Genomic DNA, 13754 nt, shown 5'->3' on the forward strand with positions numbered 1-13754 from the left:
TGCAAAGTATTTTTCCCTGCAATCTACATCAATTTGGTTAATAAAGAAACAAACTAGGGGCTCACCAGAAAAATCTAACTGTACGTTCATTGATTTTAAGTGTTAAATCTACAATTGTCCTATTTAAATTGCAATTATAAGCCTTAACAAGCTACTTACTTTCAACTTTTGAATCAGTATAACATAGTTCCATTTGTCAAACAGGATATTATAGGATATTGTTACTCCAGCCAATCAGATTGCTTGTAGTGGAAAAGAACATTCTATTCAATTAATATTTGATATATGCTGATTATAATGTAAATGCTGACCTGATTCTGCATAATGCACATGGTTTGTGACTGTACTCCAGCATACTTCATGCTCTCCGGATACAATACTGTTAATGTTATGGCTTACATCATTCTCAAACCCAAGGTTACAGATCATATTATGAACTGCTGGAGACAGACAGGTGATGGCCTGGCCAGCAATCATCTGCAACACAAAACATTTTTTGTGTTTAGTGCCAGAACAAAAGCATTTAAAAACATGAAACATCATTGCAACCCAGATATTTATTTCAAGTGTGTCTTTTTCACTCTGCTAAAAGAACAGTAACATATATGGCTTTTTACAAATTATTTCCTTTTTCTTGCAGCCCTTTGGCACCTCTTCTTTTCTGGCTAGCTAACTCATTTACATTTTCCTCCAAATGCTCTCATCTTTCCAAGGGAAAAGGGGAGCTATAAGAATATGCAATAACTTTTTTTAAGCCACAACAGTATCAAGAGAGTGTTCAAATACCAACTTTCCTTTTCTTAGTGCAGTTGATTGATTTTATTAGGAGTAGTAGTAGCAGTATTTATTTCTTGCCTTTTTGAACTGTTGTTCACTTAAAGAGGATTATGCTAGTTTAAGACCATTTGGGTGCTACAGATTGGTTAAGGTGGGATACAGGGTAAAATGGGTAGGGACTGAGGTATGATAGCATAAGTTTTGGCCTTATTCATATGGTATTGGGGGACGGGAGGAAAGCAGGTGGACAAACACTGGAAAGAAGATGAGCTGGGGGAAAAGGGAGGAAGGGGCCCAGAACCATGGTAGATGGGATCGCTACTACATAGCCTCCTGCATCACAATCGTTTGATATTCTCTCTAAAACAAGATAGAATTAAGTGGGGATTGAGAGCCCAGGTGACTGCAGGAAGTACAATGCTAGATCTCCTCTTTTGAAGTCAATATTCCAAAAAGTTTGAATAGGAGTATGGATGTATAGTGCTTTGCAAAAGTATTCGACCCCCTAAACCAGGGGTAGGGAACCTATGGCTCGCGAGCCAGATGTGGCTCTTTTGATGGCTGCATCTGGCTCGCAGACAAATCTTTAATAAAAAAGTAAAAATCTAACAAAACCCCCCACCCTCCTGATGCCCCCCAAGACCTCCAAAATTAATTTACTACAACCCCCCCCCCTCCTGACCCTCCCCCCCCAAGACCTGCCAAATGTCCCTGGTGGTCCAGCAGGGGTCCAGGAGCGATCTCCTGGACTTGGGCTGTCAGTAGTCAAAATGGCGCCGACAGCCCTTTGACCTCACTATGTCACTGGGGTCGACCAATGGCAGCGGTAGCCCCTGTGACATAGTAAGGGCAAAGGGCTGTCGGCTGCCAGTAATCAAAATGGCATCCACGGCTCTTTGCCCTTACTATGTCACAGGGGCTACCGCTGCCATTGGTCGACCCCAGTGACATAGTGAGGGCAAAGGGGCGTCGGCGCCATTTTGACTACTGGCAGCTGACAGCCCAAGTCCAGGAGATCGCTCCCAGACCGCTCCTGGACCCCCGCTGGACCACCAGGGACTTTTGGCAGGTCTTGGGGGGTTGTAGTAAATTAATTTTGGAGGTCTTGGGTGGCGTCAGAAGGGTGGGGGGTTTTGTTATATTTTTACTTTTTTATTAAAGATTTGTCTGCGAGCCCTGGACCCCCGCTGGACCACCAGGGACTTTTGTCAGGTCTTGGGGGGCGTCAGGAGAGTAGGGGGTTGTAGTTAGTATGGCTCTCATGGAATTACATTTTAAAATATGTGGCATTCATGGCTCTCTCAGCGAAAAAGGTTCCCGACCCCTGCCCTAAACGTTAGTAGATTTGTGTAGATTACAAATGACATTTACAGATTGTTCCAGTTAGTATGTTTATTGAAAACCAGGGTGCTCTTAAAGTAAATTTTCAAAGTTACAATTCATTATTTATCTCCATTTTTTGTAAAATAAAATTAAAAACTGAAAATTTCCTGCTTGCATAAGTATGCAACCCCTGTGCTGTAGAAGATCCAAATTTATACAAATGAAAGATATTGCCCTAACAATTGGCAAGTTCGAATAAAGAATCCCTTGTTACACCGATCCTTTTCGTTTTTTCGCTATCCAGCATTATTGATCGGCTTCCGCTTTGTTTTTTGGTTCCTTACAATTGGCCTCTACATGTGAATCATTAAAAAGGGTCAGCTTCTCTGGATAAAAGACCCCCCCCCCTTCCCTATTTCAGTACCATTGGTCAGACTGTGAATTGAAGGAAAACTGTGAAAATGAAAACCAAAGAATATTTTAAGGAAATTAACGATAAAGTTATAAACATGCACAAGATAGGAAAAAGCTACAAAATAATATCCAAGTATTTGGATTATCCCAGTGAGCACTGCTGGATTAACTGTGAGGAAATGGAAGTTGCATCATACCACCTCCTCATGTCTTCTACCAGACCTGTCAGCTCTTTTCCAAGGTTTGCCCACAATATGGGGCAGATTTTAAAAGCCCTGCGCGCCGGCGCGCCTATATTACATAGGCCACCGGCGCGCGAAAAGCCCCGGAACGCGCATAAGTCCCAGGGCTTTGCTTGGGGGCATTTCAGGGGTGTGACGGGGGCGTGTTGGGGGCGGCACAGCTTTCTGGGGCATTCCGTGGGCGGGGCCGAGGCCTCCGAACCAGCCCCTGGGTCGGTGAATGGCGCGCCGGCAGCTGGCCAGTGCACGCAATTGCGTAACTTTCTCAAAAAAGGTAGGGGGGATTTAGTTAGGGCTAGGAGGTGGGTTAGGTAGGGGAAGGGAGGGGAAGGAAGGGGGGCCGGAAAAAAAGTTCCCTCCGAGGCCGCTCCGAATTCAGAGCGGCCTCGGAGGGAACAGAGGCAGGCTGCTCGGCTCGGCGCATGCAGGTTACACAATTGTACACCCCTCTGCGCACGCTTACCCTGGATTTTATAACATGCGCGCGATAGCTCGCACATGTTATAAAATCGGGTGTAGATTTGTTCGCGCCGGGTTGCGTGAACAAATCTACGCCCACGCATAACTTTAAAAATCTACCCCTATGTCTCAAGCACACCCAAAATCTTTTACAGTAATAGCCATATTCAACTTTACTTCTTATAAAGCCAAAATCCAAGCCCCTTTCTATGTCTTATCAAGTTTTGTTATAATCCCCACAGCCATGAAAGTTACTGAGGCTGCTGTAAAAACAAAACAAAAAATACATAAAGACAAAACAAAACCCTCATCTCAAAAAAGAAGAAAAAATATCCAGCCTCCCGCTGCTCTTTGAAGTTTGGTTTTTAACCGTGGTACTTCCAAGTAGGTCACCCTAGCCTACCTGAAGCCACTGCTGTTTAGGGTTTTAACTGTCACTTCATGCTGGTTATTCCAGTGCTTTCTTAGAGGCCTGATGCAATCGTAACACTGCTGTCAAGAGTTGTAACTGCCACTCGTGCCAGGAACCCCATGTCTTCTTGATAATATAGTGCAGTCATATCACTGCTAGGGTTGTAACCACCTCTTCATGCAGGTTACCCAGGTACTTCATTATTTTCTTGCCACTAGGGATCCTATGCTTTTTTGAATTCCATTGCCTCTGGGACAGCTTTCCAGGCACCTGCTACTAGAGATGTGAATCGGAACTGAAATCCGAACCGATTCTGGTTCCGATTCACATCTATAGAGATGTGAATCGGAACTGAAATCCGAACCGATTCTGGTTCGGATTCACATCACTACCTGCTACCCTCTCTGTGATAAAGTATTTCCTGACTTTGCTCCCGAGTCTACCTTCCTACTGATCTGAATCAGTTCTACAACTTCCTTTCCATTAATAAAGTTTTTCTTGTTGTGTATTATTAATACCAGTCAAATATTTAAATGTCTATTATATCACTCCTCTTCTCTACAGCAGGGGACCCCAACCACCGGTCTGCGGACCAGGACAGGGCCGTTGGGGGTTTTTTGCCGGTCCGCGGCACCGCCGCAGAGACTCGGCCATGCCCCGGTAGGCCGGTCAGCCCAATCACGTGGTTGGTGTTCACAGCGGCCCCATGCCTGCGGAGTCGCTTTGCCTAACACAACTCTGTAGGACAGCGCTTCTCAACTGGTGTGTCGCCAAACACCTGCAGGTGTGTTGCGTCTCCCGTTGTCCCACTACCCATTCTACTTTCCTTTTGCCTTTTTCCAGCCCCCGCGGGCCAATTGGAAGCCTCCTTTCTTCCTATCCCCATTGCCCAATGGGAAGCCTCCTTCATTCTGCCTGCCCCCGCGCAGGCCAATCAGAAGCCTCCTCCCTGCCAGTGGGAATAGGAAGAAGGGAGGAAGCCTTTGATTGGCCAGTGAGGCAGGCATCTGAATGCCCGGGGGTGAGGTGGGAGGAATAGAAGTTTTTGAACTCCGACAAAGCAAGGCCGCGCGGTGAAGAGAAAACCCAACCCCCGACGAAGCAAAGCCGCCATGGGAGCCCATTCCCATGGCGGCAAAGAGGAAATCCAACCCTGACCATGCAAGGCCGCCACAGCCTGTGGTGGCGAAGAGGAAACCGGCCCCGACCGAGGCCACCACGGGAGCCCATTCCCATGGTGGCGAAAAAAGAAGGCCCGCTGGAGTAAAGCAGCGGCGGAACTGGAGCCCATCCCTGCAGTGAAGGAAGAAGTTTTTGGTGAGAGCTGGTGTGTCTGTGTGTGTGAATGAGTGCCTGGCTGAGTGCTGGTGCGTCTGTGTGTGAATGAGTGCCTGGCTGAGTGCTGGTGCATCTGTGTGTAAATGAGTGCCTGGCTGAGTGCTGTTGTCTGTGTGTGAATGAGTGCCTGGCTGAGAGCTGGTGCGTCTGTGTGTGAATGAGTGCCTGGCTGAGTGCTGGTGCATCTGTGTGTAAATGAGTGCCTGGCTGAGTGCTGGTGCATCTGTGTGTGAATGAGTGCCTGGCTGAGAGCTGGTGTGAATGGATGCCTGGGTGAGAGCTTGTGTGTGTGGGTGTGAATGGATACCTGGGTGAGAGCTTGTGTGTGTGGGTGTGAATGGATGCCTGGGTGAGAGCTTGTGTGTGTGGGTATGAATGGGTGCTTGGGTGAGAGCTTATGTGTGTGGGTGTGAATGGATTTCAGGGTGAGAGCTTATGTGTGTGGGTGTGAATGGATGCCAGGGTGAGAGCTTATGTGTGTGGGTGTGAATGGATGCCAGGGTGAGAGCTTGTGGGTGTGGGTGTGAATGGATGCCTAGGTAAGAGCTGGTGTGAATGGGTGCAAGAGCATTTGTGTGTGATTGAGAGCTTGTATATAAGAGACCATGAGTGTGATTGAGAGGCAGACTGGTCAGGGTGGTGATGTGTTTCTGTGTGAGAGAGAGAGACTGGTCAGGAAGATGACTGGTGTGAGAGAGAGACCGAGACTGGTCGTGGGGTCTAATTGGGGGGTGGGGGGGTTACTGGTTGTGGGCACTAAGGAAGAGGACTGTGAGGACAGAGCTTCAGCAGCCCTTGCTGCTTCTGGTGAGTGCTATTGGCCTGGAAGGGAGGGGAGTAGGAGAGTTGCTGGAGAGGGTAAGTAAAGGTAGCTTTTTACGGTTATTTTTCTTGATTGACTGCCATTTTAATTATTGGGTATTATGCGATGTCTGCTGTTTTGAAATAGTTATTGATATTTGGACATGTTTTAATAACTTTTATGAGTTTTTAATTGTTGGATATTATTCTGTTCAGCAGCAGCACTCATTCTGAACCTATGGTGAGTTGAGTCACATTCACATTATAAATGTCATAATTAAATGATAAGTATGTACTAAAATCCAACCCCCTCCATAACCTCGCCCCCAAATGACCAAAGCCCCGCCCCTGCCCCACCCCGCCCTGCTGGGCCATGGAAAAATGGTCTTGTTTGAAGCCAGTCCCTGGTGCAAAAAAGTTGGGGACCACTGCTCTAGAGTATGCATATTTAGGTCCTCAAGTCTCATCTCATATGGCTTCTGATGCAGATCCCACACCACTTAGGTTGCCTCTCTATCTATTTCCTTTCTGAAGTGCAGACTCCATAAGGGAATACAGTATTCTAGGTGAAGCCTCACCAATGACCTGTAAGATTACCTTATATCAAACAGAAGAACTAGACAGAGAGCTGATTGAAGACATCCAAAAGGTGGGAAGGAAGGAAGACGAGCTCACTGTTGGAGATTTTAACCTGCCGGATGTAGACTGGATGATCCCTTCTGCGGAATCTAACAGAAGGAGAGAGATAGTAGATGCCTTGCAAAAGGTAATGGAACCCACGACTGAGGGATCTTTTTTTGACTCAGTGCTCACAAACATGGATAGCATCTCAAATGTCCATGTGGAGGCCCACCTTAGCACCAGTGATCAAAAAACAGTATGGTTTGATATTGCAAATAGGAAATGGAGAAGTCACACGAAGATCCAAGTTTTGAACTTCAAAAACATGGACTTTGCTGAAATGGAGATGGAACCTGAAGACTTGGAGAAAATGGGAGAGGTGGAACAACAGTGGACAAGCTAAAGGAAGCAATTACAAAAGCAACATATCTATATGTTAGAAAAGTAAACAAAAGTAAGAGAAATAAGAAACCAATATGGTTCTCAAAGGAGATGGCTGATAAAATAAAAATAAAAAGAACAGCGTTCAAGAAATATACAGGATCCCAAAAAAATGGAACAAACGGAAGAATATCTGGTTAAACTGAGAGAGATAAAGAATGTAATCAGGAAAGCAAAAAGTCTGGTGGAAGAAAGGATTGCCAGAGGTAAAGAGCAGTGACAAAACTTTTTTCAGATACATCACAAAAAGGAGAAAGGTCCAAAGTGGAATAGAGAAACTGAAAGGTGAAAAGGATCAATGTGTGGAAAGAGAAGAAGAAAAGGCATAAATATTAAACAAATACTTCAGTTCGGTGTTCACTAAGGAAGACCCTGGAGAAAGACTGTCGCTGGTTAACAAGGCTGTGGATGGGGGTGGATTTGACGAAACCCGGTTTATGGAAGAGAATATATGGAAAGAGCTAGGAAGACTGAAAGTGGGCAAAGCCATGGGGCCTGATGAGATTCATCCAAGGATACTGAGAGGAGCTCAGAGATGTGCTGAGGGATCTGCTGAGTTACCTGTTCAATAGATCCCTGGAAATGGGAGTGATGCCGAGTGACTGGAGAAGAGTGGTGATGGGCCCGCTTCACAAGAGTGGGAGCAGAGAGGAGGCTGGAAATTACAGGCTGGTTAGCCTCACCTCAGTGGTGGGAAAATTAATGGAGTGGTGGGAAAATTAATGGAGATTCTACTGAAAGAAAGGATAGTGAACTACCTACAATTTGGTGGCTTTCTCGATCCGCGATCCCGGACGAAAAAAGGTTGAGAACCACTGCTTTAGCTCATCATAGCAGAACCATTCAACTGAAGAAAAGGAGGGGGTTTACAGTAGTGGACAGAACCAACCAAAACCAAAAAGCCCCATACCCTACAATGTTCAGGTCCTGCACTTTCTTAATTCAGACTTTTGCAGGAAAACGGAATCTAAATTCTGTTCGAAAAATGTAAAGATTCTTCTAAAGGTCTTAAACCCTTCAGTAAGCTATCTTTCCCTGTTACTTAAAGAGGGGGGAAAAAACATTAAATAAAAAGAGTATTTCCTGTATTATTTAGGTCGAGATATCAGACTGCCTCAGTTTTTAATTCTTTTATATGGAATCCATGTCTAAAGTTATTTTCTCTTGAGGTTCTCCCTTTTGCCATGAGGCAATGAGGGCCTCTAGCTCCTGCACTAATTCATCACCCCCTACCTCCCATTTTCTGTGCTTTATTGGCAGGGGGGGGGGGGGGGAGAGGTTCTGACACTGTTGCATCCGTGCCTGTTCTCGCCCTTGCTCCACCCTCTCTACCTTAGTGGCGACTCCCTTTGGGTCTGACGGACAGATGCTGCCGCAGCATCTCCTTGCCACTTCTCCCTGGAATCCCTGGGCTGGCCTGACGCTGCAGATCTGCCATGTTCCTGATGACGTAAGGGCGCGCACGCGCGCTCCAGAGTTTGTACCGGCAAGGGCGCAAACCTCGGGGGCGTCCCCCCATAGTGATGTCATCTTCTTCCAACATAAAAGATCTTTGCTTATGCTAACAACTCGAGTTAGCAAGGACTCCGTTTGGACTAGCTTCGGCTGTCCAAGACTACTTGCACTCGGTGGAGAATTCTTTCTCCGCTGCTCTGCCTCCACGAACTTACCAAGGGGTACCCACTCCTCGGGAGCCCCGCTCTCTCTTCTTGATTTCAGATTGCTAAGACGGGATCCGGTACTAGCTCCTCGAGGGCCTACATCCCTGAATGCTCAGAAGACTCCTGATTACCTGGAGGCGATCACAGACGTGAACACTGTGAGTTCTATTACAGATAGGAATAGGTACTCGCTCCACGAGGGCCTATTTTCCTAATCTCTGAAGACTCCCTTCTGTCTAAGACGTTATCGCAGGAACGGAAATCGTGAGTCATTTTTGCAGATTGCAGATAGGAACCGGTACTCGCTCCATGAGGGCCTATGTTCCTAAAACCCTTCTCAACTCTCTTCTATCTCAGAAGCTATCACATACCTATATCTGGTGCACTACTATTTCAGATTGCAGATAGGAACCGGTACTCGCTCCACGAGGGCCCATGTTCCTAAAACCCTTCACAGACTCTCTTCTATTCCAGAAGCCATCTCATACACAGATATTGTGAGTTCTCATTCCAGATTGCATATAGGAACCAGTACTTGCCTACGGCTCCTGTTCCTGAATATACTGAAGACTCTCTGTTGCATATAAGCCATTACAAATATCTGCAATTGTGAGTGTATCATCTACTACTGGTTATGTATCCAGCATACCCTGTCTACTCACTACCTATAGTCTCTCTCTACAGCTCAGCAACACAGAGACTGTAATTCCAGTATCTGAGGGACTTCTGCCCTGCCGAGCACATCAGCTCACTACTGCCACCTCTGGTGGTTCTACTTCCTGTCTAATAAAGAACTATCGGAGGAGAGGAGGAAGCGGTTGGAGTGCCAGGAGACCCTCGGATCCAGTGCTGAAAGGCTAAAGAGAAAGAATAACTACTCCTGGACGAGGAGCAACGAGTTCCGGACCGAGTGGGCATTTCCTCTAGTGACGTCATCGGTAGGCACCCTCGGGACATTATAAAATCAAGGCCCCTGCGGCGCGCAGCCGAAGCCGCCCGCCAAAGGGGTGCGCCCCTTGGTAATTTTATTTCTTTTCTTGTTTATTATGGGTAGAAAGCGAAAATCTAAGAACTATACCCTCATCGCCTGTGACTCCAACACAGAGAAAGATAGGACCCATGGACTCTCATTATAGTACATATTGGTGAGTCCAATGTTGGGGACAATTTGGAAGGTAGCTCTTTACTGGGAGTTACCTTAAGTCCCATGTCCTCGCAACCCCCTGAACAGCCAAGGGAAGGTATTCATGAAATCAATGTTATTATAGACTCCTCTGTAATTGCCCCCCCTAGTATTCCCTTGGGGGAGAATGTTCCAGAGGGGGATATAAATTCAAGCTTGAATAATATGGATAATGTGACCCACTACTAACAATAAGAAAATTCAATGTCCAGCTGTGATTTTTGAATCAGTTAGCGAAGAGGTAAACACAGAAGTGGAACCATTGAATGTATCTTTACTAGATGTATGGAAATTGAATGTTAAAATTGATAAGAAATTATCTAGCTCTATTTCTAAGATACATACTTTCTCTGTGGAAACCAGAGAGAAGTTTGTAGACTTGGAAAGTAGAACAAATAAAATCGAACAAGTAATGACAAATCTAAATCCATTAGTTACTAATTTGTAGGATTCAAATATATCCCTTATTAAGGACAATATTATACTGCATAATAGGATTGAATTACTTGAAAATGAAGTACGTTTATTTAATCTTAGGTGATTAAACTTTCCTAAATCTAGATTAATGTCAGCCTTTGAATTGTATAAAAAGTATGCAGTAGAGATCTTGTCTTTTGATATGGAGAAAATCCCATTGATTTCTAAGATATATTATTTACCTAAGAGGAAAACATTGTCGGCTCAATCAGGGGATATGGATTTGCTTGAAAGTCCAGGAGTCTCTACTTTTTTTTAGAGGACTCAATGGACAATATTTTATCCAGAGCAACATTGCTTATACAATTTTCATTAAAACAAGAGAAGGACCAATTTTTTTCAAAATACTTTCAAATAAAAGATATGAATATTTGTGGACAAAAAATACAGGTCTTTCCTGTATTTTCTACGCAGGCACGTAGAAAACAATTTTTGACATATAAGCAGTTAGCTCTGGATATAGGGGCTAACTTTTTCTTAAATTCCCCTGTAAATGCCAGATATTGTTTCAAAATAATAAGTTTATATTTACTGATCCTTCTCATTTGGAACGTTTTCTAAGGGATAAGACACGATTAATAATTGAAATGTGCTGTTTTGGTGTTAGGGTTGCCAAAGATAAGAGTGCATCTCCAATTTGTTTTTTTCCTCTCCTCCTAGATGTGGGCTAGATATCCAAAGTTGTAGAGTGATATTTTCAAAGATAAGTTGTGTTGTTTTTTTCTTCTGGATTTCTTATATTATTTCGATGTAATCGTAATAATAATTAATAAAAGTTTAAATTGGAAAAAAAAAAAACAACTATCTGTGTTTGTCTTCATACTCTAGCCTAGCCGGTGGTCCCTCTCAGGATATCTTCCTGGGGGCACTGTCATCTGCCATCAGCCCAGGGATTCACCAATTTACATTAAGTGTTCATTCCTTACACTACTTGAGCGGTATTATACAGACTGTCACTCTGTGGGAAGCCAACCCACCACAGATCATTAACTCCGCTTACGGAGTACTACAGTTGTTAGCTCCTCCCCTTGGCAGGGTGATCCATAACAGTTTGCTAACTCCGAACAGGAGATTTAGAACAGATCGCTAACTCCTCCCTTTCCAGGAGGAGATTTACAATAGATTGCTAACTCCTCCCTCTCTAGGAGATTGATAACAGACACCCGGACAAGGACTTCAAAATCTGCATTTACCTCTGCCTGGCTTATTTCTCTGAGAAAAAGGAATGGTTCCTTCTGCCACTTCCTTCAGGGGGAGGGGCTGCACCTTTGACCTTAAAGTCTCTGAGGGAAATAATGTTCCTTCTCCTGGGCAATTTGCAGCACAAAGTGTAACTTTCTTCCTTGTGCCTCTCATTACTTTTTTAACCTTATGAGGTTTCACTGACTCTTTTGGAAGGAGGATTAAGGGGGGGGAAGGGTACCACAGGTGCAGTTGCTCTCTCGTCCCCTGAGTTTTTTTTAATGCCTTCTTGGGATTGGAGGTTACTTTGTGAAGTTTTTTCTTTTGCTTGATCCTAAAACCTTTCTTTTATTGTCCTTGGGAGTACCACCTCTTTAAAGTTTTTTTTTGGGAGGGGACTAAAGATATTCCTCAGGAGTGTTCTGATGCTGACTTGCGAAATTACCCCTGGGGAACTCAAATGTTCATGGATCTTCCCAGACTCAGATGACCTGGCAGCCACTCCCTTAGGTATCATAGGTGGTCGGGTTGAAGCTTTCTTTGAGATAGGGGGAGGTGGGGCAGGTGATTTTATCTTCAGGCACCATTGTTTGGTGTGAGGCAGTGATAACACCTGTCCTTACCCACGGTGTAATAAACCTTGTAGGGGCGGCCCGCAAAGAAGAGCAAGTTTGCTTACCATAAATGGTATTTTCTGTAGATAGCAGATGAATTAGCCATGGTGTCTGGGACGTCCTCTCTGCCTCTAGGTGGCAGAACTCTCAAAGATCACAGAACTTTGTCAGTGATGTGTACTTGCTTGTATCTTCCCGCGTTTCCCCGAGTCTCCTCAGTCCATATCCAAGCAAGACGAGCTGGCATGCTGGAACTGTCCGGGGAGGCGGGAGAGTCAGCGTGGCTAATTCATCTGCTATCTACGGAAAACACCGTTTACGGTAAGCAAACTTGTTCTTTTCCCGTAGATAAGCAGTATGAATTAGCCATGCTGTCTGGGAGTCCCCAGCTAAGTATTGCGCACAACTTTACATATCATGTGTTCATGATGAAGCGAAGTAGGGCGTGCTCAAGACAGTAGACAACGGCAGACAGTTCTTATCTGCTGATGTCACTGTGCTCAAGACATGCTCGACTTGAAAATTATCCTTCCCATGCATGCGTTGTCAGAGATCTACCTATCTAAACAGAAGTGGGATGTGTACGTATGTAGCGAGGACCATGTGGCTGCTTTGCAAATGTCTAGAAGAGGTACCTTGTGGAGATGAGCTATTGAAGCAGCCACAGCCCGTACCTGATGCACCTTTGGGGTGGCGGATAGGTCTCTGATCACTTCTGATAACAGAATTGAATACAATTTGAGAGCCAGGACGAGAGAGTTCTTTTAGTTACAGGGAGTCCTGGGGCATTCGGGCAGTTTGATAATAACCTGGCGATTAAATTATGTTAAATGCTTCAAACCTGCCTCCCTATGCCTCAAAGGAATTATGGAGATTTCTGACAATCTCTGTAGCTGTAGTACTTTGTCTGGGAATTAGGGTGGTACATTAGATAGTATTAGTCTTGTCCCTGGCTCTTCCAGTGGATTAAGTTGTTGAATTGTACCCCTGATTTGAATTTCCCCTGCCCTAGCTCTTTTCACTGCAGTCTCAGAGGCAAAAAGAAGAACTGCCTCTCCACTTGCTTTCGTAGCTGCTAGAATATCTTTTGCGCTCACCAATTTTGCTACAGCAGAAGCATATTGGTGTATGTTGATTCCTGGCAGCATATGACAGTATAGCATATGTCACCAGCCTATGGTTCCGCTGCCAGGTAGGTGTTTCCTCTGTGCATCAAGGGACTGTAACTCACATTTCTCTGGTGGCTGTCCCACATCATCAATATGTATGTTTTTCCTGATTTTCTTCTGGCTTCGTTCTACCATTACCCCTTGTATGGCTTGTGTTTCAATTCTATTCTTCAAAACGCCAGTTGTTTCCTTTGGCCTCTAATATTTTCCGGAGTTATTTGGCACCTTACCCTTCCTTCAAAGTCACCACTATGGGTGACAGCTGGTCCTGGGCCTACCCTGAAGGTAAACACTACCAGGAGCTAGGGACAATCCAGGTATCTGAAAGGGAGGAGAAACTCTGAATATGACTCCACAGCCTCCCTGGGGAGGATTCTTGAAGTTCCTCTTCCTTAGATGTTCTATCTTTCTTTTGGAAGGTGTTAGCTTTAACTATTACTACATCACTGTGTGTGTTCATCATTTCAATTGAGAGTAGGGAGGAAGGAGGAGGATCCTGGTGAGCCTGACTGGGTTCTGGTTTAGACTCCTGTGTAGTAGGGTGACCCTCTTCTTCTTCCTCTTTTTCCTTCTTTACCCCTCTCCCTTTTTGTAGTTCTGGGTTCCTGGGTAATAACCTCTTCTTGGAGTTCCCCTTGCA

General features: G+C 45.0%; 1 protein-coding gene across 6 annotated transcripts in view; it reads right to left on the bottom strand.

Moving 5' to 3' along the window:
• The window catches only part of ERMARD (ER membrane associated RNA degradation), a 452987-nt gene that overhangs the window by 432123 nt on the left and 7110 nt on the right, over positions 1–13754 (bottom strand). For all 6 annotated transcript variants that reach the window (XM_029594214.1, XM_029594212.1, XM_029594213.1 and 3 more), the window contains exon 2: positions 312–477. In XM_029594214.1, coding sequence (XP_029450074.1) covers positions 312–362 — 51 coding nt within the window. In that variant the 5' untranslated portion in view covers positions 363–477. The remainder of the gene's footprint in view (positions 1–311; positions 478–13754) is intronic.

The sequence above is a fragment of the Rhinatrema bivittatum genome, chromosome 3, assembly GCF_901001135.1.
Source record: "Rhinatrema bivittatum chromosome 3, aRhiBiv1.1, whole genome shotgun sequence".
Taxonomy (NCBI): domain Eukaryota; kingdom Metazoa; phylum Chordata; class Amphibia; order Gymnophiona; family Rhinatrematidae; genus Rhinatrema; species Rhinatrema bivittatum.